Consider the following 27,526-nt stretch of genomic DNA (forward strand, 5'->3'; position numbering starts at 1 on the left):
AGACGCTAGAGAGAGTGTGATAATGCAAGGGTTAAATCCACCAGACCTCTGGGCATCCACTACTAGTCCCAGCAAGTCACCAAATTAAGCCTTTGATAAACTTGTTTCACCAGAGCTTCTTTCAAAAAGGTGAGCTCATATTTTTAGAGATCAAAGACCAGAGCTGATTAATTAAACATTTAATCTGAAAAAAGGTATCACAGTGCTATGCATAAAATAAACAAATCACATACAGGTACAAAAATATATAAAAGAGTTCAGTAAGACAAGTTAAGAAACAAAAAGAAAAGTCCTTACAGTACAGTGGTATAGCAGTCCTTGTGAGTGAATCTCCAGCTGTTGCTTAGGGTCTTAGTCCAGCTTTTGCCACAGGCTTCAACAAAGGTTTGTCCAGCATCTCAGTTTTATGAGTGGCTTTTTAGAAGGGAAAACCGAGGGGTTAGATATCGTCCCCACTGTTCCTTAGGTAGATGGAACTGCTGGCAAATCTTTTCAAATCCCCTCATGAACACATCCAGATCACCATCTTTATCCAACAGGGGGAAATGTTCCAAGCAAGGTTTGTGGTCTCCTTGATCCTGCACATCCTTCAGATAAAGCATTCCCTCTCAGCCTCAGAACCTCCAATTCCTGCCTCAGCTGGGCCTCTCTTTCTGCCGCCTCTCTCTCTCTGCAGCTTGTGCCTCTCTCTCTGTGGCTCGTGCCTCTCTCTCTGTGGCTCGTGCCTGTGCCTCTCTCTCTCTCTGCAGTTTGGTACTGGAGAAGTAGTTGGAGTTTCATATTAGCATCCACATTCCCAAGGTGTTGTAAGGCAGTCCGCATATAAGAGTCCAAGGCCTCATGTGGAGTACTGTCCTGATGGGGAGTAATGTTGCTGCATTCCCCAGGAGATATCACTCCTTGGATGATAGTTCCAGCTGTAGGACTTTGTCTCATGTCACCCAGCTCTGCTGCACGGGCATCAAACTCCACAAGATCAGCAATAAGTTGTCCCTTGTTCTTTCCCGCAGTAGTTTCTCCTTTTCTTGGCACATTAGCTCCAGTGCAGGCATGGACTGCTTGCGATATGCCTCCATATTTCCGAGATAAGACAGAGGAAGTAAAACAGGAGATGGGGAGGACAGAACTGTCTTGCACTCTTTTTGTATGTCTTTTAAACCAGCGCTGAACTCTGTATTTGGAATTTACACACAAGAATATGTATGCAATTTCTTTTAGTGCTAAGATTTATTTACAGGTAAAATCCAGCAAGCACTAAAAAATCTTTAAATATATCCCGACGCTGCCACCGGTTGTCACGATCACACCCTAGCCAAGATGCTAGAGAGAGTGTGATGGTGCAAGGGTTAAAGCCACCAGACCTCTGGGTATCCACTACTAGTCCCAGCAAGTCACCAAATTAATCCTTTGATAAACATGTTTCACCAGAGCTTCCTTCAGAAAGGTGAGCTCATATATTTAGAGATCAAAGAGCTGATTTTAAGAACTGTCCAGAATAGGAGAAAATCCCCATAGCAAACATATGCTGCTCTGGACAGTTCCTAAAATGGACAGAGATGTCAGCAGAGAGCACTATGCTCGTGATGTCAACAGAGAGCACTGTGTTCCAAAAATAAAAGAATTTCCTCTGTAGTATTCAGCAGCTAATTAGTACTGGAAGGATTAAGATTTTTTAATAGAAGTAATTTACAAATCTGTTTGACTTTTTGGCATTAGTTGATTAAAAAAAAAGTTTTCCACCGGAGTACCCCTTTAATATTAAACAAAAAAAAAAATGCATCAACGTAATCCACCGAATCTGAAGAAGTCCTCGGCATACACAGATCTGAAATGAGAATAAAAGAACACGAAACATTAAATAAGAACATATGAGTTCAGGGGGGTGTGACTTAACTATGACGGGCTGAGGCTGCACACCTAAGGAGCTCCAACCTGACCGCTTCTTTGATCAGTGACTTCCCAGGACACCTGATTCCGAAGATGGGGGACGATGAGACGGCAGAGACAGGCCACCGAGTGTTCTGTTATCCACCCTCGGACTGGCTTCGGCAGTAGCCTCGGAAACGGGGATACGCCGCTTCAAGAGATATCCGCGTGCACTCGGGTGAAGTGAGACGCCGGCGACAGCAGGAGTTCCATAGCGCACACGCCAGCGGCAAGCCACGAGAAAAGAGAGTCGAGCAAAGAGAAAACTGCAGTAAGTGGATCTGGGTAGAATGCGGGTGTGATGTACAATGCTGCAGATTGTGGGGGCAAGGCATTGAGAGCGGATGGTGGAACTTTCATGAACTGGAGGATAGAATGTAATGATAAGCTTGGGGGTCCATGGCCACAGGAGAATGAAGGGAATCAATTGCAGGAGCTACAACATCCCCCTTCTGGTACCAGCCGAGCAGCCATGGCACAGAGACAGAGGAAGTCAATGATTCCGCAAACTTGGGGGGGGGGGGCTCTCCTAGCTCCTGAGTGAACCCCGGTATGAACACTCTTTCTTATGACCCCAGTGGGGGGGGGGGGGGGGGGGAGACCCGTTAGCATACAGGGGCCCTTTGGAAACCGAGGTAGTTGGTGTGGATGAGGCCTCCAGTGGTAGTTGGTGTGGATGAGGCCCCCTCCGGCTGTACTATCTCCTACATCACCAGATACCCGACCCATAGATCCAGTAAAACACTTACTGCAGACATCCATTCTCCATGAGTTTGAAGTGAAGGCCCTCCCGACTAGACAAGAACTGGATGTTGTAGTCCAACCATTGGAATCGTCCCAACAGGCGCTTATGGAAGTGCGGGCTGATATTGATCGCCTAGAGAATCCCTCCACTATTAATGCAGCCAATATGGAGTCACTGTCTGATGGGGTGGCTGCCCTGGAAGCTGTGGCTGTTAATTCTCAGCACCATATACAGCAGATCACATCATCTTTAGATGACAAGGAAAACAGAGGGAGGCAATATACATTTAAAGGGCCTCCTTGAACTGTACCCTAATGATAATCTACTTCAGAGAGTGACAGAGGTGTTTAAAGCGTACCTGTCATAGTGCAAAAAAAAAGAAAAAAAGTGATATGTTACTCGGGACCCAATCCTGATCATGTGCATATAAATTTTACATGTCTCTGACCTATATATCCATAGATATAAGCATTTATCTGCTGGTGAGTAACTTTTTCATTGTGCAGGCTGGAGGGGGCATGTCATTCTGTCTCCCTCACAGGAGCAAGCCTGGGCAGTCAGCCAATCAGTACTCTCTACTCTGTAACCCTTTCCTCTCTGGTTTCATGCTGTATATGTTACACAGAGGAAGATGCTTGGAGCTTGCCTGCAGTAATTAGAAGACATTATGGTGAATTCATCACAGGATAAAATGTATAAATATAAGAATAGATCTTTATAAAATTAGTGCAAGGATTTTTTAGATAAAAGTACAGCATTTTTATGAAGACATGTTCTATCTGTTTTATCTTCTCCTAGTAAAGCTGGATGCTAATCAGCATAGCTGTCACTATGTGTGTCATTCATCTTTCACAGACTCCTGAATGTCTGATCAACTTCTTTGTCATTCAGGAGTCGGAGAAAGCTTTGACTATTTCAGCATGCTGGGAGTTGTAATTTAGTAACAACTGAAGCTGCAGTGTTTGTAAATAACTGTGTTAGAGCAGTGTTGCCTCCAGCTGTTGTAAAACTACAGCTCCCAGCTGTCCACACATCCTTTATCTGTAGTTTTGCATACACTCAATAGAAATCTCCTATACTGGATACCGGTATGCTTTACGGCCAGTATCCAGTATGCTGTAAAATCTAGACTAGTCTGTCTGGCTAAAAGACAAGCGTCCCCTAGTGGCTGCTATTTTGAGCTTGAATTTCAAGTAAAAATGTAAAAAAATTTTAACAGGTGTATATTGTGAAATGTCATATTATAATGAATCCTGCAATATATGAAAAGTTTTTAACAATGACAGTGCCTCTTTAACAAAGTTACAAGGCTTCCTTTGTAATTCACAGGGTACATAGGTTATCTGGATAACACCTGGCTGCCCGTGAAGGTCCACGAGATATGCTATGTCGCATCCATTACTATACAGACAGAGAACGGATTCTACATGCAACTCGGGATACAGGATTTATTAATTATGATGCATCTCAAATAAGTTTGTTCCCTGATGTCTTGGCCCGCTCCCTATATATGCGAAGACTGCTTCAGCCATTGCTGGAGCAGATACGGGAGTCTGGAGCTAGTTATCAATAGGGTCACCCCTTCCATTTGATTGTGCGGAAAGACTATGAAACTTTCTGTTTGAGACAACATGCTGATCTCCCGAGACTGTGCTTATTTTTGGGGATTGACCTAATACCACTCCCAGACTGTCTCTCTCTTGAACATCTGGAAGCTATGCCACAGCGACATGCGCACCAGAGAGAGGGCACTAGGCGTTCTAGTGACATTGCAATGCAACCTCAACCACTACAATTGGATCTCTTGGGTTTTCTCCCCGAGGAAGCATGATCCTGTTATAAGGTGATTATAGGATGACTGTCAGGATTCGGCAGGCTGGAGGTGGATCCTCTGTAACAGAGAGGGATTGGCGTGGACCGTGCCGGCGGACCGGTTCTAAGTTGCTACTGGTATTCACCAGAGCCTGCCGCAAAGCGGGATGGCAGCGGCGGTAGCAACCAGGTCGTATCCACCGGCAACGGCTCAACCTCTCTGACTGCTGAGATAGGCGCGGTACAAGGGATTAGGCAAGAGCAAGGTCGGACGTAGCAGAAGGTCAGGGCAGGCAGCAAGGATCGTAGTCAGGGGCAACGGCAAGAGGTCTGGAACACTGGCTTGGGATACACAAGGAACGCTTTCACTGGCACAATGGCAACAAGATCCGGCAAGGAAGGAAAGGGGAAGTGAGGTTATATAGGGAAGTGCACAGGTGAACACACTAATTAGAACCAGGCGCCAATCAGTGGCTCACTGGCCCTTTAAATCGCAGAGAGCCGGCGCGCGCGCGCCCTAGGAAGCGGGGCCGCGCACGCCGGGACAGAACAGACGGGGAGCGAGTCTGGTAAGCGGGCCGGGATGCGAACAGCGAGCGGACGCGTCCCGCATCGCGAATCGCATCCCGGCTAGGGACACTATCGCAGCGCTCCCGGTCAGCGGGTCTGACCGGGACGCTGCGAACAGGAGAACGCTGCGAGCGCTCCGGGGAGGAGTGGGGACCCAGAGCGCTCGGCGTAACAGTACCCCCCCCCCCCCTTGGGTCTCCTCCTTTTTTTTGAACCTGAAAATTTGTGAATAAGGTCCTTGTCGAGAATGTTATCCTCGGGTTCCCATGACCTCTCCTCAGGGCCGCAATTCTCCCAATTTACAAGAATTTTTTTTTTTACCTCTGACCGACTTAGACGCGAGAATTTCTTTAACCGAGAAGACATCTGAGGACCCGGAGACAGGAGTAGGAGCAACAACCTTGGGAGAGAAGCGGTTAAGGATAAGCGGTTTAAGGAGAGAGACATGAAAAGCATTAGGAATACGGAGAGAAGGGGGAAGAAGGAGTTTGTAGGAGACAGGATTGATTTGGCACTTGATTTTAAAGGGTCCAAGATAACGTGGTCCCAGTTTATAACTGGGGACACGGAAGCGGATATACTTGGCGGAGAGCCACACTTTGTCATCAGGAACAAAGACAGGAGGAGTTCTTCTTTTTTTGTCGGCATGCTTCTTCATTCGGGATGAGGCCTGTATGAGGGATTTTTGAGTCTCTTTCCAGATGGTGGAGAAGTCCCGGGTAACCTCATCAACAGCAGGCAAACCAGAAGGCGTGGGGAGGGGGGGAAGAGGGTGACGGCCGTACACCACAAAGAACGGGGATTTAGCGGAGGACTCAGAGACTTTGAAATTGTATGAGAATTCGGCCCAGGGTAGAAGATCGGCCCAATCATCCCGGCGGGAGGAAACAAAATGTCACAAATAGTCACCAAGAACCTGGTTAACTCTCTCCATTTGCCCATTGGATTGGGGATGATAGGAAGACGAGAAATTTTATTTGATTTTAAGCTGATTACAGAGGGCCCTCCAGAATTTCGACACAAATTGAACGCCTCTATCTGAGATGATATGCGTGGGAAGCCCTTGAAGGCGAAAAATTTGCACAAAAAATTGTTTCGCCAACTGTGGGGCAGAAGGAAGACCTGGAAGTGGAATAAAATGTGCCATCTTGGAGAAACGATCAATGACCACCCAAATGACTGTGTTGCCATGGGATAAAGGCAGGTCTGTTATAAAGTCCATAGCAATCTGAGACCATGGTAGCTCAGGAACAGGCAAAGGGTGAAGGAGGCCGGCAGGCTTCTGACGAGGAGTCTTGTCCCGGGCACAGACTGTACAAGCCCGAACAAAATCAGCAACATCTGCTTCCAGGGTAGGCCACCAATTAAATCGAGAGGTGAGCTGGATGGACTTTTTGATGCCAGCATGGCCGGCGAGGTGTGAGGAGTGTCCCCACCTGAGAATCCTGAGGCGCTGGCGTGGAGGGACGAAGGTCTTTCCAGGAGGTGTTTGTCTGATGGAAGCTGGGGAAAAGGAGATCAGACAGTCAGGAGGAACGATGTGTTGCAGGGGGGCTTCCATTTCGGAGGCATCAGAGGAACGAGAGAGGGCATCAGCCCTGATGTTCTTGTCAGCAGGGCGAAATTGGATCTCAAAGTTAAAACGGGCAAAAAACAACGACCACCTAGCCTTGCATGGGTTCAGCCGTTGGGCAGACTGAAGATAAGAGAGGTTCTTGTGATCAGTGTATATGATAATTGGGTATTTGGACCCCTCCAGCAGGTGCCTCCATTCCTCGAGGGCTAGTTGTATGACCAGCAGTTCTCGATCACCAATGGAGTAATTTTTCTCCGCCGGAGAGAAGGTCCTAGAAAAGAAACCACAAGTAACGACATGTCCAGAAGAGTTTTTTTGTAGGAGTACAGCTCCGGCTCCCACCGAGGAGGCATCTACCTCCAGTGAGAAGGGTTTAGATGGATCAGGTCTGGAGAGTATGGGAGCAGAAGAAAAGGCAGTTTTGAGACGGTTGAACGCCTCATCCGCTTGAAGAGGCCAGGACTTAGGGTTGGCATTTTTCTTGGTTAGGGCCACAATTGGGGCCACAATGGTGGAAAAATGTGGAATAAATTGTCGGTAGTAATTGGCAAACCCCAAGAAACGCTGGATAGCTCGGAGTCCGGAGGGGCGTGGCCAATCTAACACGGCTGACAGTTTGTCTGGGTCCATTTGAAGTCCCTGGCCAGAGACTAAATATCCTAGGAAGGGAAGAGATTGGCATTCAAAGAGACATTTTTCCATCTTAGCATTTAATTGATTGTCACGGAGTCTCTGAAGAACCAGGCGGACATGATGGCGGTGTTCCTCGAGGTTAGAAGAAAAAATCAAAATGTCGTCCAAGTAGACCACAACACAGGTATATAATAAATCACGAAAAATTTCATTTACAAAGTCCTGGAAGACAGCAGGGGCGTTGCAGAGCCCAAAGGGCATAACCAGATATTCAAAGTGTCCGTCTCTGGTGTTAAATGCGGTCTTCCACTCATCCTCTTCCCTGATGCGGATGAGATTATATGCACCGCTTAAATCCAATTTGGTGAAGATGTTAGCGCCACGTAGGCGGTCAAAGAGTTCCTAGATAAGAGGCAGGGGATAGCGTTTTTTTATAGTGATTTTATTAAGACCGCGGTAATCAATGCATGGTCGTAAGGAGCTGTCTTTTTTGGAGACAAAGAAGAACCCTGCTCCGGCAGGGGAGGTAGACTTGCGGATAAATCCCCTTTTTAAATTTTCTTGGATGTACTCCGTCATGGCTTGTGTTTCTGGAGCTGACAGAGGATAGATTCTGCCCCGGGGTGGAGTAGTGCGAGGAAGGAGATCAATAGGACAGTCATAAGGCCTGTGAAGAGGCAAAGTCTCTGCTTGTTTTTTGCAAAAAACATCGGCATAGTCCAGATAGGCCTTGGGGAGACCTGGTATCGGAGGAGGCATAGGGTTTTGACTGGCAGGACTGGGAGCAGACGTAAGGCATTTTTCATAGCAAGAAGTACCCCAGTTCTTGATCTCCCCGGTGGTCCAGTCAAGGGTAGGGGAATGGAGTTGAAGCCAAGGCAGTCCGAGAAGAATTTCAGAAGTGCAGTTAGAGAGGACCAGAAATTAAATTTTTTCGTGGTGAGGTCCAATGCACATTAAGAGGGGTTCTGTGCGGTAACGCACATATAGTTAGTAGTACGGTCGAAAAAAGACATATGTCCATCAAGTTCAACCAGGGAATTAAGGGGTAGGGGTGTGGCGCGATATTGGGAAGGGATGAGATTTTATATTTCTTCATAAGCATTAATGTTATTTTGTTCCAGGAATGTATCTAATCCTGTTTTAAAGCTGTAAATTGTTCCAGCTGTGACCAGTTCCTGAGGTAGACCGTTCCATAAATTCACAGTCCTCACGGTAAAGAAGGCGTGTCGCCCCTTGAGACTAAACTTTTTCTTCTCCAGACGGAGGGAGTGCCCCCTCGTCCTTTGGGGGGGTTTAACCTGGAACAGTTTTTCTCCATATTTTTTGTATGGGCCATTAATATACTTATATACGTTTATCATATCCCCCCTTAAACGTCTCTTCTCAAGACTAAACAATTGTAACTCCTTTAATTGCTCCTCATAGCTAAGATGTTCCATGCCCCATATTAGTTTAGTCGCGCGTCTCTGCACCCTTTCCAACTCCGCAGTGTCCCTTTTATGGACAGGTGCCCAAAACTGAACAGCATATTCCAGGTGAGGCCGTACCAATGATTTATAAAGGGGGAGTATTATGTCCCTGTCCCTTGAGTCCATGCCTCTTTTGATACATGACAATATCCTGCCGGCTTTGGAAGCAGCAGCCTGACATTGCATGCTATTCTGTAGTCTGTGATCTACAAGTACACCCAGATCCTTCTCTACCAGTGACTCTGACAGTTTAATCCCCCCTAAGACATACGATGCATGCAGGTTATTAGTACCCAGATGCATAACTTTACATTTATCCACATTGAACCTCATTTGCCAAGTGGATGCCCAGACACTTAGTCTATCCAAGTCATCTTGTAACTTATGCACATCCTCTATAGACTGTACTGTGCTACAAAGCTTGGTGTCATCTGCAAAGATAGAAACAGAGCTGTTAATACCATCCTCTATATCATTGATAAATAAATTAAACAACAGCGGTCCCAGTACTGAACCTTGGGGTACACCACTAATAACCGGGGACCAATCAGAGTACGAATCATTGACCACCACTCTCTGGGTACGATCCATGAGCCAGTGTTCAATCCAGTTACAAACTAAAATTTCCAAACCCAAAGACCTTAACTTACCTGTCAGACGTCTATGAGGGACAGTATCAAACGCTTTAGCAAAATCCAGAAACACTATATCCACAGCCATTCCTCTGTCAAGGCTTCTACTCACCTCTTCATAAAAGCAAATTAGATTGGTTTGACAACTTCTATCCTTAGTAAACCCATGCTGGCTATCACTTATAATACAATTATCCCCTATGTATTCCTGTATGTAATCCCTTATAAGTCCTTCAAACAATTTACCCACAATGCACGTTAAACTTACCGGTCTATAGTTTCCTGGGGAAGACCTAGAGCCCTTTTTGAAGATTGGCACCACATTCGCCTTGCGCCAGTCCCTTGGCACAATACCAGACACCAGAGAATCTCTAAATATCATGAACAGGGGTACAGATATTACTGAACTTACCTCTCTAAGAACTCTTGGGTGTAGTCCATCCGGTCCTGGGGATTTGCTTACATTTATATCACTTAACTTACCTTGTACCATCTCTACATTAAGCCAGTTCAGTACATTACATGATGTGTTACCAGCACTGACCTGGCCAATGTCAGCTCCTTCTTCCATAGTGTATACAGAACTAAAGAACCCATTCAGTAGCTCCGCCTTCTCTTGATCGCCTGTGACAACCTCCCCATTATCATTATTAAGGGGTCCTACATGCTGTTACGCCGAGCGCTCCGGGTCCCTGCTCCTCCCCGAAGCGCTCGCGGCGTTTCTCTCCCTGCAGCGCCCCGGTCAGACCCGCTGACCGGGAGCGCTGCACTGACATTGCCGGCGGGGATGCGATTCGCATAGCGGGACGCGCCCGCTCGCAAATCGCATCCCAAGTCACTTACCTGTCCCGGTCCCCAACTGTCATGCTCTGGCGCGCGCGGCTCCGCTCTCTAGGGCGCGCGCGCGCCAGCTCTCTGAGATTTAAAGGGCCAGTGCACCAATGATGGTGCCTGGCCCAATCACCCTGATTACCTTGCACCTGTTCCATGTTCTACTTATACCTCACTTCCCCTGCACTCCCTTGCCGGATCTTGTTGCCTTGTGCCTTGAGAAAGCTTTACTGTGTTACCCATACTGTGTTCCAGACCTCCTGCTATCCCACCTTTGACTACGAACCCTGCCGCCTGTCCCGACCTTCTGCTACGTCTGACCTTGCTCTTGTCTACTCCATTGTACCGCGCTTATCTCAGCAGTCAGAGAGGTTGAGCCGTTGCCGGTGGATACGACCTGGTTGCTACCGCCGCTGCAAGACCATCCCGCTTTGCGGCGGGCTCTGGTGAATACCAGTAGCAACTTAGAACCGGTCCACCGACACGGTCCACGCCAATCCCTCTCTGGCACAGAGGATCCACCTCCAGCCAGCCGAATCGTGACAGTAGATCCGGCCATGGATCCCGCTGAGGTTCCCCTGCCAGCTGTCTCTGACCTCACCACGGTGGTCGCCCAGCAATCCCGAGAGATCGCCCATCTAAGTCACCAGCTGTCGGAAGTGTCCACCATGGTACAGCAACTTCAGTCGCAGCTACAGCATCTGCAACAGCAGCTACCATCTCCTCCACCAGCTCCTGCACCTCCTCCGCAGCGAGTGGCCGCTCCTAACCTCCGCTTGTCCCTGCCGGACAAATTTGATGGGGACTCTAGACTCTGCCGTGGTTTTCTGTCACAATGTTCCCTTCATTTGGAGATGTTGTCGGACCAATTTCCTACAGAACGGTCGAAGGTGGCTTTCGTGGTCAGTCTCCTGTCTGGGAAGGCTTTGTCTTGGGCCACACCGCTCTGGGACTGCGATGACCCTGTCACCGCCTCTGTACACTCCTTCTTCTCTGAGGTTCGCAGTGTCTTCGAGGAACCAGCCCGAGCTTCTTCTGCCGAGACTGCCCTGCTGAACCTGGTCCAGGGTAATTCTTCAGTAGGCGAGTACGCCATCTGATTTCGTACTCTCGCTTCCGAATTATCTTGGAACAACGAGGCTCTCTGCGCGACCTTTAAAAAAGGCCTATCCAGTAACATCAAAGATGTTCTGGCCGCACGAGAGATTCCTGCCAACCTGCATGAACTTATCCATTTGGCCACCCGCATTGACATGCGTTTTTCTGAAAGACACCAGGAACTCCGCCAGGAAAAAGACCTTAATCCCTGGGCACCTCTCTCTCGGTATCCCTTGCAATCTACCCCTGTGCCTCCCGCCGAGGAGCCTATGCAAGTAGATTGGTCACGCCTGACTATTGAAGACAGGTCTCGTCGTAGGGATAAAAATCTAAGTCTGTACTGCGCTAGTACCGAACATTTCTTGGTGAATTGCCCTATTCGTCCTCCACGTCTGGAAAATGCACGCACGCAACCTGCTCACGTGGGCCTGGCGTCTCTGGGTACGGAGTCTGCTTCTCCATCTCTCTCTGTGCCCGGACGGATTTCTCCTTCTGCCAACTCCTCCTTCTCTGCTGTGGCCGTCTTGGACTCTGGTTCTTCTGGAAATTTTATTCTGGCCTCTTTGCTTGATACGTACTGCATCCCGGTGACCCGTCTCATCAAGCCGCTCTATATTTCTTCGGTCAACGGGGTCAAACTGCACTGCACTGTGCGTTATCGCACAGTGCCCCTGCTTATGAACATTGGACCGCATCTCGAGGAAATTGAATTTTTGGTTTTGCCCGGCTGTACCTCTGAAATCCTCCTCGGTCTGCCATGGCTCCAGCACCATTCTCCCACCCTTGACTGGACCACCGGGGAGATCAAGAATTGGGGTCCTGCTTGCCGCAAGGAGTGCCTCACGTCTGCTCCCAGCCCCGTCTGTCGGTCCTCAGTGTCCCCTCCTGTGCCTGGTCTCCCCAAGGCCTGTCAGGACTGTGCCGTGCCTCCTCATAGTCCCCGTCCTGGTGACACTCTGCCTCGTGCCAAGCCTCACCCTCTGCCCCCCCTCCCCATTCCCACTCCTTCTGACCGGTCTGCCATTCATGTTTATACCCAGGACTTCACTGTCCCCCAGAAGGAGACTCTACAATCGCTCCCAATGTCCTCGTCCCAGGTGGAGCGACATCCCGACAAAAAGAGGGGGAGACCTAAGGGGGGGGGGGGTACTGTTACGCCGAGCGCTCCGGGTCCCTGCTCCTCCCCGAAGCGCTCGCGGCGTTTCTCTCCCTGCAGCGCCCCGGTCAGACCCGCTGACCGGGAGCGCTGCACTGACATTGCCGGCGGGGATGCGATTCGCATAGCGGGACGCGCCCGCTCGCGAATCGCATCCCAAGTCACTTACCTGTCCCGGTCCCCGACTGTCATGCTCTGGCGCGCGCGGCTTCGCTCTCTAGGGCGCGCGCACGCCAGCTCTCTGAGATTTAAAGGGCCAGTGCACCAATGATGGTGCCTGGCCCAATCACCCTGATTACCTTGCACCTGTTCCATGCTCTACTTATACCTCACTTCCCCTGCACTCCCTTGCCGGATCTTGTTGCCTTGTGCCTTGAGAAAGCTTTACTGTGTTACCCATACTGTGTTCCAGACCTCCTGCTATCCCACCTTTGACTACGAACCTTGCCGCCTGTCCCGACCTTCTGCTACGTCTGACCTTGCTCTTGTCTACTCCATTGTACCGCGCTTATCTCAGCAGTCAGAGAGGTTGAGCCGTTGCCGGTGGATACGACCTGGTTGCTACCGCCGCTGCAAGACCATCCCGCTTTGCGGCGGGCTCTGGTGAATACCAGTAGCAACTTAGAACCGGTCCACTGACACGGTCCACGCCAATCCCTCTCTGGCACAGAGGATCCACCTCCAGCCAGCCGAATCGTGACACATGCTCTGTCCTAGGTTTTTTTGCATTTATATATCTAAAAAAATATTTAGGATTAGTTTTGCTTTCTTTGGCCACCTGTCTCTCATTTTGAATTTTTGCTGTTTTTATTACATTTTTACAGATTTTATTAAGCTCCTTGTACTGTTTAAATGTTATAGCTGACCCATCAGATTTGTATTTTTTGAAGGCTATTTTTTTGTTGTTTATTGCTCTTTTAACATCATGTGTCAGCCATGTAGGATTTAGTTTTAATCGTTTATATTTGTTCCCCTTTGGTATATATTTAGCTGTATAGTTATTTAGAGTTGATTTAAAGATGTCCCATTTACCTTCTGTATCAGTATTTGACAACACCTCCCCCCAGTCTATGTCCTGTAGTGCAGCCCTCAGCCCAGGGAAATTTGCCTTTTTAAAGTTATATGTTTTTGCCTTCCCCGCCTGTCTTTGTTTTCTACATTTTAAGTCAAAAGTAACTATATTGTGGTCGCTATTACCAAGGTTTTCCTGCACAGTTACATTACCAACCAGCTCTGCGTTGTTGGAAATGATCAGATCCAACAAGGCATCACTTCTTGTTGGGTCCTCCAGAAACTGGCCCATAAAATTATCCTGCAATAAATTTAGGAATTGTCGCCCCTTTGTAGTTTTAGCCAACCCCGGACCCCAATCTATATCTGGATAGTTAAAATCTCCCATTATTACCACTGTCCCTGCCCGGGCGGCCCTCTCTATTTGTTTATGAAGCCGAACTTCTATCTTTTCAGTGATATTAGGGGGTCTGTAGATTACACCAAATACTATTTTTTCAGTATTTCCCTCCTTTTGTAATTCTACCCACAATGATTCCACATCCTCAGAATCATCACACACTATGGCATCGTTCACACTGACTTTCATACCACTTCTTACATACAGACAGACTCCACCACCTTTTCTGTTCATTCTATTCTTGCGAAACAATGTAAACCCCTGCAGATTGACAGCCCAGGGTAATTCTTCAGTAGGCGAGTACGCCATCCAATTTCGTACTCTCCCCTCCGAATTATCTTGGAATAACGAGGCCCTCTGCGCGACCTTCAAAAAAGGCCTATCCAGTAACATCAAAGATGTGCTGGCTGCACGAGAAATCCCTGCCAACCTGCATGAACTTATTCATTTGGCCACCCGCATCGCGAATCGCATCCCGGCTAGGGACATTATCGCAGCGATCCCGGTCAGCGGGTCTGACCGGGGCGCTGCGAACAGGAGAACGCTGCGAGTGCTCCGGGGAGGAGTGGGGACCCGGAGCGCTCGGCGTAACAATGACCCTGAGTTGTGAATTTTGGTGTGAATTACTGAGATTGTTTTTTCATTTTTCTTTTTTCTTCCCCAGGGGGACTATATATATGATGAGGTAGTCCGATATCCTAGGGTCCATGAGCACATGAATAATATGTATTCCACATGTTATTCACATTTAATTGACTAGCACATATACATCAGAGTACACTATAAAATTTCCTGCAGATCCAGAATCCAAGAAGGCCACAGCTGAGAAGGAGGAGTTAGAAGAAGAAATCCGCACAGGCACAGTAAGACGTGGAGAAGTAGAGTTCACACCTAGAGCTGTCTCACCTTTGTGCGGAATCGGAGTGCGTCTTTCCTTACGTGGAGGATGGATAGGACAATCCTTCAAGAAGTGTTTTCGGTGCTGGCACAGTACAGGCATAGGTTCTCATTGCGGCGGTGTTTCCTCTCTTGTGGTGTCAGGCGAGACCGGTCTACTTGCATAGCCTCCACGGCGGAAGGCACAGGAACAGATTGCAGCGGACCAGAGAAGAGAGGAGCCGGGGAGAGAACCCGCCTAGTGCGAACAAAGTCCATATCCTGACGGAGCTCCTGGCGTTTTTCGGAAAAACGCATGTCAATGCGGGTGGCCAAATGAATAAGTTCATGCAGGTTGGCAGGGATTTCTCGTGCAGCCAGCACATCTTTGATGTTACTGGATAGGCCTTTTTTGAAGGTCGCGCAGAGGGCCTCGTTATTCCAAGATAATTCGGAGGGGAGAGTACGAAATTGGATGGCGTACTCGCCTACTGAAGAATTACCCTGGACCAGGTTCAGCAGGGCAGTCTCGGCAGAAGAAGCTCAGGCTGGTTCCTCGAAGACACTTCGAATCTCCGCGAAGAAAGAGTGTACGGAGGCAGTTACATGATCATTGCGGTCCCAGAGCTGTGTGGCCCATGACAGGGCCTTCCCAGACAGGAGACTAACCACGAAAGCCACCTTTGACCGTTCAGTTGGGAATTGGTCCGACATCATCTCCAAATGCAGGGAACATTGCGAGAGAAAATCACGGCAAAGTCTAGAGTCCCCATCAAACTTGTCCGGCAAGGATAAACGGAGGCTGGACGCGGCCACTCGCTGCGGAGGAGGTGCAGGAGCTGGCGGAAGAGATGGTTGCTGAAGCCGTGGTAGAAGCTGCTGTAGCATGACAGTCAGTTGAGACAGCTGATGGCCTTGTTGCGCTATCTGTTGCGACTGCTGGGCGACCACCGTGGTAAGGTCAGCGACAACTGGCAGCGGGACCTCAGCGTGATCCATGGCCGGATCTACTGTCAGGATTCGGCAGGCTGGAGGTGGATCCTCTGTGTCAGAGAGGGATTGGCGTGGACCGTGCCGGCGGACCGGTTCTAAGTTGCTACTGGTATTCACCAGAGCCCGCCGCAAAGCGGGATGGTCTTGCAGCGGCGGTAGCAACCAGGTCGTATCCACCGGCAACGGCTCAACCTCTCTGACTGCTGAGATAGGCGCGGTACAAGGGATTAGGCAAGAGCAAGGTCGGACGTAGCAGAAGGTCAGGGCAGGCAGCAAGGATCGTAGTCAGGGGCAACGGCAAGAGGTCTGGAACACTGGCTTGGGATACACAAGGAACGCTTTCACTGGCACAATGGCAACAAGATCCGGCAAGGAAGGAAAGGGGAAGTGAGGTTATATAGGGAAGTGCACAGGTGAACACACTTATTAGAACCAGGCGCCAATCAGTGGCGCACTGGCCCTTTAAATCGCAGAGAGCCGGCGCGCGCGTGCCCTAGGGAGCGGGGCCGCGCGCGCCGGGACAGAACAGACGGGGAGCGAGTCTGGTAAGCGGGCCGGGATGCGAACCGCGAGCGGGCGCGTCCCGCATCGCGAATCGCATCCCGGCTATGGACATTATCGCAGCGATCCCGGTCAGCGGGTCTGACCGGGGCGCTGCGAACAGGAGAACTAATTATCTTGGAATAACGAGGCCCTCTTCGCGACCTTCAAAAAAGGCCTATCCAGTAACATCAAAGATGTGCTGGCTGCACGAGAAATCCCTGCCAACCTGCATGAACTTATTCATTTGGCCACCCGCATCGCGAATCGCATCCCGGCTAGGGACATTATCGCAGCGATCCCGGTCAGCGGGTCTGACCGGGGTGCTGCGAACAGGAGAACGCTGCGAGTGCTCCGGGGAGGAGTGGGGACCCGGAGCGCTCGGCGTAACAATGACCCTATGTTATGAATTTTGGTGTGAATTACTGAGATTGTTTTTTCATTTTTCTTCCCCAGGGGGACTATATATACGATGAGGTAGTCCGATATCCTAGGGTCCATGAGCACATGAATAATATGTATTCCACATGTTATTCACATTTAATTGACTAGCACATATACATCAGAGTACACTATATCTGGGGTAATCTCCAGCGGTATTCATTTTGGCAGGGGGGGGGGGGACATATGTACATGCACACGAGCAACACACCAATTACACCTTATTTTTACACGTTCCTGGCTACACTTTTCTCTCTCCCCCCCCCCCCCCATTCTGAGGGGTTTAATAGTTATAAGTAGTTAGGCGGTTCAGTATGGCCCTATACGCTATTGATGCAGGTCACTGCCGCAAGTAAATAATGGGGTTTATTTACTAAGAGTGGAGTGTAGTTTTCTTTGTGATTTTGATTTCCGATAGGTATTTTCACAAGGTTTACCTTCATTTTGCACTTTTCCCTACGTTTTGCTTTTTTTTTTTACAACTGTTCTGATATGTAGGGTTTTCCTCAGCTCAAATCCACCACATTTTCTGTGGAAACCTTAATAAATATGTTGGGATTTTTCAAAACTGTCGGGGACATGCCCCTTTTGTCGGGATCACGCCCACTTTCTCCCGTGGCCACGCACCCTTTCAGGGTTTTTCTTGTAAAATGGAGGGTTTTGTTGTTTTTTTGGTCGCAAATTGTGTCGCTTGGAACATGCGACACAATTTGGGTGCAAAACACGACAAAAGAATCTCTCACCTTGCCCCATGATTCCAAAATGAGGACATGGATTAAAGACTCCTTAAATATTGGGACTGTAAATGTTAAGGGCCTTCATGATGGGGGTAAGAGGTTCATTCTGTTTAATATGCTCAAAGCACAAAAACTCCAGGTCCTTTTTCTTCAAGAGACCCATTATACGGTGCAACAAAAATTAGCTTTGTCTAATAAATGGTTTCCATTTGCCTACCATAGCCATACTACAGTTGCTAAATCTAGAGGGATTAGCATAGTACTATCTCATGATTTACCCTGGAATCTTCGGGGAACTTACAGTGATGGAGACGGACGTATTTTATTTGTAAAAGGTACTATTGCTTCACATGTATTGACCTTTACATCTCTTTACCTACCTAGCCCGAACAGGGGAGGGGGGTGGGGGATGCTGGCCTCTGCTTTGGAGTCTTTGAGTGAGTTTGTGGAGGGTGTCCTAGTTCTGGGGGGAGATTTTAACATAGCCCTTGAACCGGCAATAGATACCTCCCGGGGAACCTCCCAGATTAGAGGATCAGCATTGAGGCTGATTTGCTCTCTTCTGCATGAACATCAATTGATTGATGCATGGCGCTTGTGCCACCCTGGAGATTGAGAATATTCTTTTAATTCTCCTGTTCATGACGTACTCCATTTTTTTTTCTGAAACATCATGATCTCCAGCTATTATAATGCTCCACAATCAATACAATTAGTTTCTCTGACCATGCACTAGTGGCTATTACTTTATCGATTCCTACACTGTACACAGTGCATTGGAAGTGGAAACTTGACCAATCACTTTTGGATGATGCAACAGTGGTTGAGGAGCTTAAAGAGGTACTCCGGTGCTTAGACATCTTATCCCCTATCCAAAAAATAGGGGATAAGATGCCTGATCGCGTGGGTCCCACCGCTGGGGACCCCCGTGATCTTGCACGCCGCACCCTGTTAAAATCAGTCCCCGGAGCATGTTCGCTCCGAGTCTGATTACTGTCGATCACGGGGCCGGAGCATTGGGATGCCGCGGCCCCACCCCCGTGTGATGTCACGCTCCGCCCCCTCAATGCAAGCCTATGGGAGGCTTGCTTTGAGGGGGCGGGGTGTGACGTCACACGAGAGCGGAGTCGTGACGACACGATCTTCCGTTCCCGTAGTTGGGAGCCAGTACCTCCAGAGCTGCCGGAAGCAGATACAGGTGACTGCTGCATGCTATATTGCGGGGGTCCCCAGCGGCGGGACCCCCGCGATTAGACATCTTATCCCCTATCGTGAACGTAAAAAAAAAAAGTCCAAAATAGCTGCTTTTTTATAACATTTTATTCCCAAAAAAATGTATAAAAAATGTATTAAAAGTTTTATATAAGCAAATATGGTATCCATAAAAAGTTCAGATCATGGCGCAAAAAATGAGGCCTCATACCGCGGCTTATACGGAAAAATGAAAAAGTTATAGGTCTTCAAAATAGGGGGATCTTAAACGTACTATTTTGGTTAAAAAGTTTGTGATTTTTTTTAAGCGCAACAGTAATAGAAAAGTATGTTATCATGGGTATCATTTTAATCATATTGACCCAAAGAATAAAGAACACATGTCACTTTTACCGTAAATTGTACGGCGTGAAAACAAACCTTCCAAAATTAGCAAAATTGCGGTTTTCTTTTTCATTTCCCCACACAAATAGTATTTTTTTGGTTGCGCCATATATTTTATGGTAAATTGAGTGATGGCAGTACAACGGACAAAAAACAAGCCCTCATACTAGTCTGTGGATGAAAATATAAAAGAGTTATGATTTTTTGAAGGCGAGGAGGAAAAAATTAAGGCCCAAATGGGCTGCGTCCTTAAAGGACATCTGCAGTGGTACAAACACTTATCCCCTATTCTCAAGATAGGGGATAAGTGTTTGATCGTGGGGGGTCCGAATGCTGGGGCCCCCGGCGATCTCCTGTACGGGGCCGCGGGTCTCCCGTGCAGGGGGCGTGCCAGCTGCAGCATGACATTGCGGCCAGCACGCCTCCTCCATACATCTCTATGGGAGAGGCGGGGAGGCAGCATTTGTGCCTCCCCGCATCCCCCATAGAACTGTATGGGGACGGGGAGGAGACGGGCCATCACCGTCGACCTCTAGCTCGACGCTACGTCACCATGGGCGCTAATGCCGGCGCCCCGTTAGGGAGATCGAGGGAGGTCCCAGTGGGCGGACCCCCGCAATCAAACACTTATCCCCTATCCTGTGAATAGGGGATAAGTGTAATTCCGCTGCAGTTGTCCTTTAAGGGGTTAATGTACAATGTACTTCTTACACATTAGTCTGACCACTAGGTGGAGCTCGAGTATACCTAATTAAAGTATGTGTTCATGTTAGCTTTAAAGTAAGCAAACCTGAATGGGATTGTCCCTATTTAAACAGATAGACCTGCTTCTGGACATTCATACTTGGGTCTTCCAGAATTTTTAAAGCCAGTCTCTAGGTGTCAGTATTCTCAATCAATCTTCTATACCAGACTACTTAGGAGATTTTATTGAAATTTCATTGTTATTTTCAAATCCAGTTTACCTTCTTTTCTAAGATCTTCAAATCAATTATGCATCAAGATTCAAGACTGCTTCTTTCATTTTCAAAAAGGCTTGCTGGCAGGACTGTTTGAAGGGTCCCGTTCTACAGGTTGTTTTAACTCTGGTCATTATTCACATTAATCTTCTTGCTTGCTTGTGTAAGAAAAAATAATACTTCTATAAAATAATTGTTCAAGGCCTGTTCTAGATCAAAAATTATAAACCAGCTTGGTTATTATCACTTGGAATAAGAGTAAACGTCAAATCTGGAGTGTACATGTATGTATGAGATTGCAGTAGTTGATGCTTTTTATAGTTCTGCCTACTTTTACCTGCTGGTTTTCCTTCCTTTGGTTGATTTTTCTTCAGGGTCCTTAGTGGCAGTGTCTTTAGTTTAATTGGTGAGCTATTGGCTATGTAATTGCTATTATCTAAACTTACTAGACAGATAATCAATTCTGTCTCTGGACAATTTTAGGGCTTTCTTTTCAGTCTTGTTCCGTTTTATTACACAAGTTGTAATGTTTTGGTTAATTTTATAAAAATCCAAATGTGCAGAGCAACTCTAATAATTTAGCTATTTAGTTTACTTCAATTTGAGGTCTTGAAAAAAGGCAGTATATGGATTGTAAATCGTTAAAACAGTAGTTTGTACCTTCCAGTTTTCCAAACTTTGGAGCCAATGTGAACTAATGTGCTAAAATACATCACAGAGTAATGCATGGTTCTTATTTCTCTTCTCTTTTTACTTTATAGGCAGGAAATGGGTAGCTATGTATCTAATACTGAGTACGTAGCCAAATTGATCCCAATTCTATTAAAGGAGATATCCAGGATTGAAAAACGTATCCCCTATCCTAAGGATAGAGGATAAGTTTTAGATCATGGGGGATCTGACAGCTGGGACCCACCGTGATCTCCCGTACAGGGCCAGTGAGTGCGAAGCGGCCGCCGACACGCCTCCCCATTATAGCGCTATATTCAGAAAAGAGAAAAAACAGGGAGACAGAGGACAGCGCCTCATTGTATTATCCTTGACACCAGCAGTCCAAGGCAGGACACTAGGGGCGTAGACTCTATAGGGTGGTCGCTCACCAGATAATAGAGAAAGCAGGCATATAAACCCCTTGGAGTTACTCAAGCATAGGTGATGGGTGATGGAAAGCTGCAAGCCCGAGGTCCAGATGGGAGAGGAAGGAGTCTTCTCCCATAAACATGTAGACAGGAAACCAGAAAAAATTGACCCAAAAAGGTGCTGCTCACGACCAATTATATGCAGTACAAAGGTGTAGAAAGAAAGTGCCAAAGGCACTATGCTTATTTCATCCAATAACGCGCTTTGGAGGGTATTTCCTCCTTCATCAGATTGCCAATATGATGAAGGAGGAAATACCCTCCGAAACGCGTTATTGGATGAAATAAACATAATGCCCTTGGCACTTTCTTTCTACGCCTTTGTACTGCATATAATTGGTCATGAGCAGCGCCTTTTTGGGTCCAATATAGCGCTATGGCAGAGCCAGAGACTGCTGAAGGTGTATTGGGGGGGCGTGTCAGCCGCCACTTTGTGCAGTGGTCGACACGCCCCCATCCCGCAAGCTGCCGCGGCCCCGTATGGAAGATCGCATGGGGGGGGGCCTAGCGGTCGGATCCCCAGCGATCTGAAACTTTTCCCCTATCCTTAGGATAGGGGATACGTTTTTCAATCCTGGATATCTCCTTTAAATTAATTGTATCTTAAGCGTACGTTCAAATAGGCGAATTTAGAAGTGAGTTTGCAGTAAGTTTACAACTGCATGTTTAAGCCACAGCAGGTTTTATATTGACTTCAATGTAATCTGCTGCTGACTTTCCACTTCGGAAAATCTGCCGCAAAGACTGGTGGGGCATAAACTCTCAGCTTCAAACTCGCCATAAACTTGCTTTCAAATCCGCCCATGTGACCATACCTTAAGGGTACGTTTACACAGGCGGATTACCTGCTCAGCATATTTGCTGCAGAAAATCAGCAGCAGAATTGCTACCATTGACTTCAATAGGTCTGAAGGAAAATCTGCAAATCCGCCTCTATTGCGGATTTTCTGCTGACCCATTGAAGTCAATGGTAGCAAAATCCACTGCGGATTTTCCACAGCAAATATTCTGCGGAAATTCTGCAGGTAATCCGTCCGTATGAATGAGCCCTAATATACGTTTTTTAAAATGTTTTTTATTAGCTGAAAATCTTTTATAAGATCAAGCTTTGCACTTAGGCTATGTTCACATCAGCGTAAGGATCATCTATTCTGTTAGTCCCTAGGTTGACATTACCGTCGGACTCCACTATGTCTTGTTTTCCGCTTAACTCCGATAACCTACCGGATCCCCAACGGACTCCATTTACGTCAATCATTCGACAGGGCCTGGTGGTGTCAGTTGTGCTTTTACCCTTTGTGGAGCTGTTTGGCGCAAAAAAAAAAAAAAAAGAAGAACGGACCCAGAACTGAATGGAGCACAACAACATGTGAACCTAGCCTAAGATCAGTTATTGTCATCTTACAGATCTAATCCTAAACAAATGTTAATGTGGTACCCGGGAGGGCAATGGTGTCTGGGGTGTTGCGGTGATAGTGTAGGGTAGATTAGTATTAACCCTCAATTGTCGTGACGCCAGGGTGCGGTGTCCTCAATGTAATAATCCTACCGCCAACCGTCCCACAAACGTCAGGGAGAAATAACGGGATGTCCACAGCAGATTTTATGATGTAAACTTGAAGTAACTTTACTGCATATTTTATGCAACGGCATGGAACATAACAGTCTTTGCGAGAGAGAACCGCGGTACAGGTTCCTCACAGATTTGCTGGGACTCCGGGATCAATGAGCTTTGGTGCTAGCCAGTGTGCTACTATTTTTAGGAGATTTGAGTTTCTAGTAGTCACACAGAATTTGTAGGATTGAGCTTGGAGTAATTCACGGTTTTGTAGCTGCTAGGTATTCGGCTTCAGGCCTAGCTTGAATTGAGGCTGATGTTAGATGTTCTTAGCCTTGTAGTCCGGCAGGAAGAGAGAAGAGCAAGAGAGAGCAAGAGAGAATTTAGTGGCTGCAGCCCCTCATATATTAAGGGGGTGGGACAAAGCTCATTGGTCAGCAGACCTGTAAATCCTGACCCTGTGAACTCTGGGTATCACATGACCTAAAGGTCCTTAAACCATAGTACAATTTAATTAAAGGCACGTGACCCCTAAGATCCTATACAGAGGTATTCCTATATAACATATTAAATAAATATATATATATATATATATATATGAAATACCATTTATATGAGGCGACTAGGGGTTAGTCCTACAGGAGAGCCCTATTGACATGGAGGGACTCTGGCTGAGGGGACTTTAGACAAAGGGACAGGACCAGGTTCTGTACCGGGACACCACAAACCCCCTTACTTAAAACAAGTCGTCCTCGACGTAGGTCCCCAAAGACAGAGGGACAAAATGACCATAAAGCCAGACACAGTCCTGGGCATATTTGCAAATGTCCTTGATCAGGCTGTAGATAAACAACAAGATAGAGTCCTTGTACATAGTGAAATGTCCATACAAGCTCCAAAATTTTTATATAAACAAAATAATGTTATCTGGGTTTTTCTGAGTTTAACACATATAGCAATGCATTAAGTAAATTATACATGACATTTGATCTTTATTTTTCTCTGTATATATTTTTCTTTTTGACTGACAAGTACTTTTGATACGGAACTGAAAGTATGTATAATGAGGGTGAGGCTTCTACATACCATTGTAAATCTCACTTATATAAAGGGGGTGGTGTGTTAGTTGTGAATGTAATGTGCGGTTAAGTTTTTACCGATTCTGGTTGTTTTTAATTGAAGCTAAGTAAAGCTATTTTTATGTTTATGTAAAGAATGTGTGTGTGTGATAATATTTTTGATCATTTATATGTAGGTATGATGTTAAGTGTTTTGATAATATATATTTATATATAGCTGGTATAGTTAAGTTGGGCTGGCCGGCTCGGCAGGTTTTGTTGTGTTTAAAAACGGGAAAAGTTTGGTTTTGCTATTGCTAGTTAAGCTTGTTTTTCCTCTTTTGTTAAGTTTTATATATTTATAATAAAAAGAGTGTCAGCAGAGAGCACTGTTATCAGACTGCAAAGAACTTCACAATTTTATCTGTGGTATACAGCAGCTGATAAGTACTGGAAGGGTTGATATTTTTAATTAGATGTCATTTACAAATCTCTTTCTGAAGCCAGTTGATTTGAAAAAAAAGTTTTTCCCACCGGCGTTCCCCTTTAAATAGCAATGCTCAGCATCGCTATTGTCTTGTTGGGCAGAAGGTATATAATGTATGCCTCCTGCCCAGTCTCGATGCACCCACGGCTGTATAGCCCTTGGCACAGCTAAGCCCCACTAGGAGCAGAAACTACCTTCAGCAAAGTGACGGGAGTCCGAGCTCCAGAACTGTATACAGGGGTACACTGTGCATCTCTACGTACCTCTTTACACTCCATGGGTTAGGCGTTCTGCATCAGACCCATGGAGAGGTACCCTGAAGGCTGTGAAAAATTACCAAAGGATACAAAAAGCATTCCCACTAGACTTAGCAGTTCCCGGTAAACTTAGCATGTTCGCGTTCGCATCGCCGGGCGAACATATATGAAGTTCAATACTTTAACATTGCGGTAAACTTTGACCCTGTGAGTCAGAGTCAGCAGACACATTACAGCCAATCAGCAGCAGTCCCTCACTTCCAGACCCTCCTACCTCCTGCTTGGACGCCATTTTACCTTCATTCGGCATGCGGGCTTAGAAAGTGGAGGGACAGAGAAGCTGCTCCTGCTGTAATAGGGAAAGCGATAGCTAGGTTGCTGCTAGGTGGTGTATTCAGGGTCCACTTTACCCCATAAAGCACTAGTCTAACATCTGCTTTAAGGACAGCACCCAAAAAAGCCCTTTTTAGGGCTCAAATATCAGTCCGTGTGTCTTGCAACAGCTGGAGGCACCCTGGTTGGGAGGGAACCGCTGGTTAAAAGGGGTACTCCAGTGTAAAACTTAAGTTCCTTCAAGCAACTAACTACAGTATTAAAAGGGCTATAAGCTCAGTCCATGTGTCTTGCAACAGTTGGAGGCACCCTGGTTGGGAGGGGACCGCAGGTTAAAAGGGGTACTACAGTGTAAAACTTAAGTTCCTTCAAGCAACTAACTACAGTATTAAAAGGGCTATAAGCTCAGTCCGTGTGTCTTACAACAGTTGGAGGCACCCTGGTTGGGAGGGGACCGCAGGTTAAAAGGGTACTCCAGTGTAAAACTTAAGTTCTTTCAAGCAACTAACTACAGTATTAAAAGGGCTATAAGTTCAGTCCGTGTGTCTTGCAACTGCTGGAGGCACCCTGGTTGGGGACCTCTGCTTAAAAGGGGAACTCCGCTGTCAACCTTTTTTGTTCATTGTCACACTAGTGCAAATCACATTTGGTGTGACAGTTGTTCAAATAAAAAAAAAAAAAAAAACCTTTTTTGGCTCTGAAATAAAAACCAGTCAGTTCACGTCACAGTTGTGAGTTTTTTTGCCTGCAGGGCTAATTGTTTCACCCTAGTGCAAATCACATTTGGTGTGACACTTGTGCAAATAAAAATAAAAACCTTTTTTGGCTGTGAAATAAAACCAGTCAGTTCACGTCACAGTTAATTTTTTTTTTTGCCTGCAGGGCTAATTGTTTCACTTCTGGCTTGTCCCGCTTCAAGTGTCCTGTCAGAAAGGACCTTCAGTGCAGCAGGAGGTATTTTCACTGAGAAGAGAAGTCGCCTAGGTCAAAAAAGTCTAGATTACCTCACCTTTATTAAGATGAATGAGGGATGGATCCCGAAGGGACTGACGCTGGGTGATACATTTGATTGAACAAGGCCTGATCAGATGAGCTGCCTTGGGCTAAAAATGGTCCACACGCTGCTGTATTTTACCTCTGAATGCCGGATGACTTGCGTGACTTATCCGCCACCAACTAGGGTTCAAGCCGCAATGTTTTAGGGCACTTTCTGTCTGGCAAAACAAAGTGGCTGCAACAATACAACATTTTTCAGGCATGTGTACATGCCTAATTTTTTTGCCCTCTGGTGCTGCACTTTTTCTGCTGCTGCAATTTTTCTGGCCGCTGCTACAGCAGCGGCTGCGACAATACCAAATTTTCCAGCCATGTGTACATGCCTAATTTTTCTGGCCTCTGGTGCTGCACTTTTTCTGCTGCTGCAATTTTTCTGTCCGCCGCTTTCATCTTGATTTGATGAAAATTTTTATTTTGAAAGTGATTTCTCTGTGATTTTCACCGTCCTGCATCATAGAGTCTTCTGGACTTTCTGATAATTTAAACTTGAATTTTCCAGAGTACTAACCATCACACCAAGGAACGCTTGTTGCGTGTGATTTTTTTAACTTAAATTTTCAAAAATAAAATACAGAGAGGGATGAACTCTGTTTCTTTATTTGATGAAAAATTTTATTTAGAAAATAATTTCTTTGTCTGTTTCTCCATCCTGCATTATAGAGTCTTCTGGACTCTTGGATATGCGCTTGTTCTTATTTTTCAGCCATGTGTACATGCCTAATTTTTTTGGCCTCTGGTGCTGCACTATTTATGCTGCTGCAATTTTTCTGGGCGCTGCTACAGCTGCGGCTGCAACAATACCAAATTTTTGAGCCATGTGTACATGCCTAATTTTTCTGGTACTCTCTGCTGACATCTCTGTCCATTTTAGCAACCGTGCATATTAGATGTATGGTAAGGGTAGCATGGTGGCTCAGAGGTTAGCACTGCTGACTTGCATCGCTAACAAATTTTATGTTAGCGACATCACTAATTCCCACACAAATGAAAACACACCAAAAAACACAAAAAGGCAGAAAAAAACCATTGGCAGTTTATGTGTAATTTTTTTCAGGTAAAAAGAACCGCTAAAAAAAAAAAAAACCTAAGTGGAAACCTAGCCATACAGAATGTTTCATATATTGTCTCTGATTAGTAAAACGAACAATTCCTTGTATGATGTAACTTAATCTTTTTCATTTTCTACATCCTTTGCTGTTGGCAGGATAGCAAATACTAAAGAAACTCATGACTGCTGGATCAGACAACAGGAATAAAAGATTGCATAATGCTGAGAAGATAGATTTGTGATAATACTGTACATACATATTTACTCTGTTAACACAGGATAAAAGGCATTCATGCATAGTTATGATGATCTACTGTACCTGTTCTCTATAATACAAATATTAGAAAAGGTGTGTTTGTGCAGTGAGCTATTTATTCCTTTAAGATTTCTGTATTTCAATCTTGAAAATCTCACCAGAAGCCTTAACACAGTACCTAATTTTTTCAAAGTACTGCAATGCAGGTCCTGCACACTTTTTAATTGCTTTATTCTGGCCAATATTTAAGTGTCTTGAAAAGAAGACCCCATCTAGTAAGGATAGAGCCAGTTTTGCCTTAGGGCACAGTCCAGGGCTGCCATCAGAAAT

General features: G+C 46.4%; 1 protein-coding gene and 1 long non-coding RNA gene across 2 annotated transcripts in view; one reads left to right on the plus strand and one right to left on the minus strand.

Moving 5' to 3' along the window:
* Nucleotides 1-203: 203 nt before the first annotated feature.
* The window catches only part of LOC130284655 (uncharacterized), a 57,089-nt gene continuing 29,766 nt past the window's right edge, over nucleotides 204-27,526 (minus strand). The window contains exon 5 of the mRNA XM_056535211.1: nucleotides 204-1,171. Coding sequence (XP_056391186.1) covers nucleotides 529-1,171 — 643 coding nt within the window. The 3' untranslated portion in view covers nucleotides 204-528. The remainder of the gene's footprint in view (nucleotides 1,172-27,526) is intronic.
* Nucleotides 1,800-27,350, plus strand: LOC130284656 (uncharacterized). The gene is made up of 3 exons (XR_008847111.1): nucleotides 1,800-2,197; nucleotides 4,001-4,514; nucleotides 27,097-27,350. It is a non-coding gene; the product is annotated as an uncharacterized LOC130284656 (long non-coding RNA).

The sequence above is a fragment of the Hyla sarda genome, chromosome 8 (genome assembly GCF_029499605.1).
Source record: "Hyla sarda isolate aHylSar1 chromosome 8, aHylSar1.hap1, whole genome shotgun sequence".
Lineage (NCBI taxonomy): Eukaryota > Metazoa > Chordata > Amphibia > Anura > Hylidae > Hyla > Hyla sarda.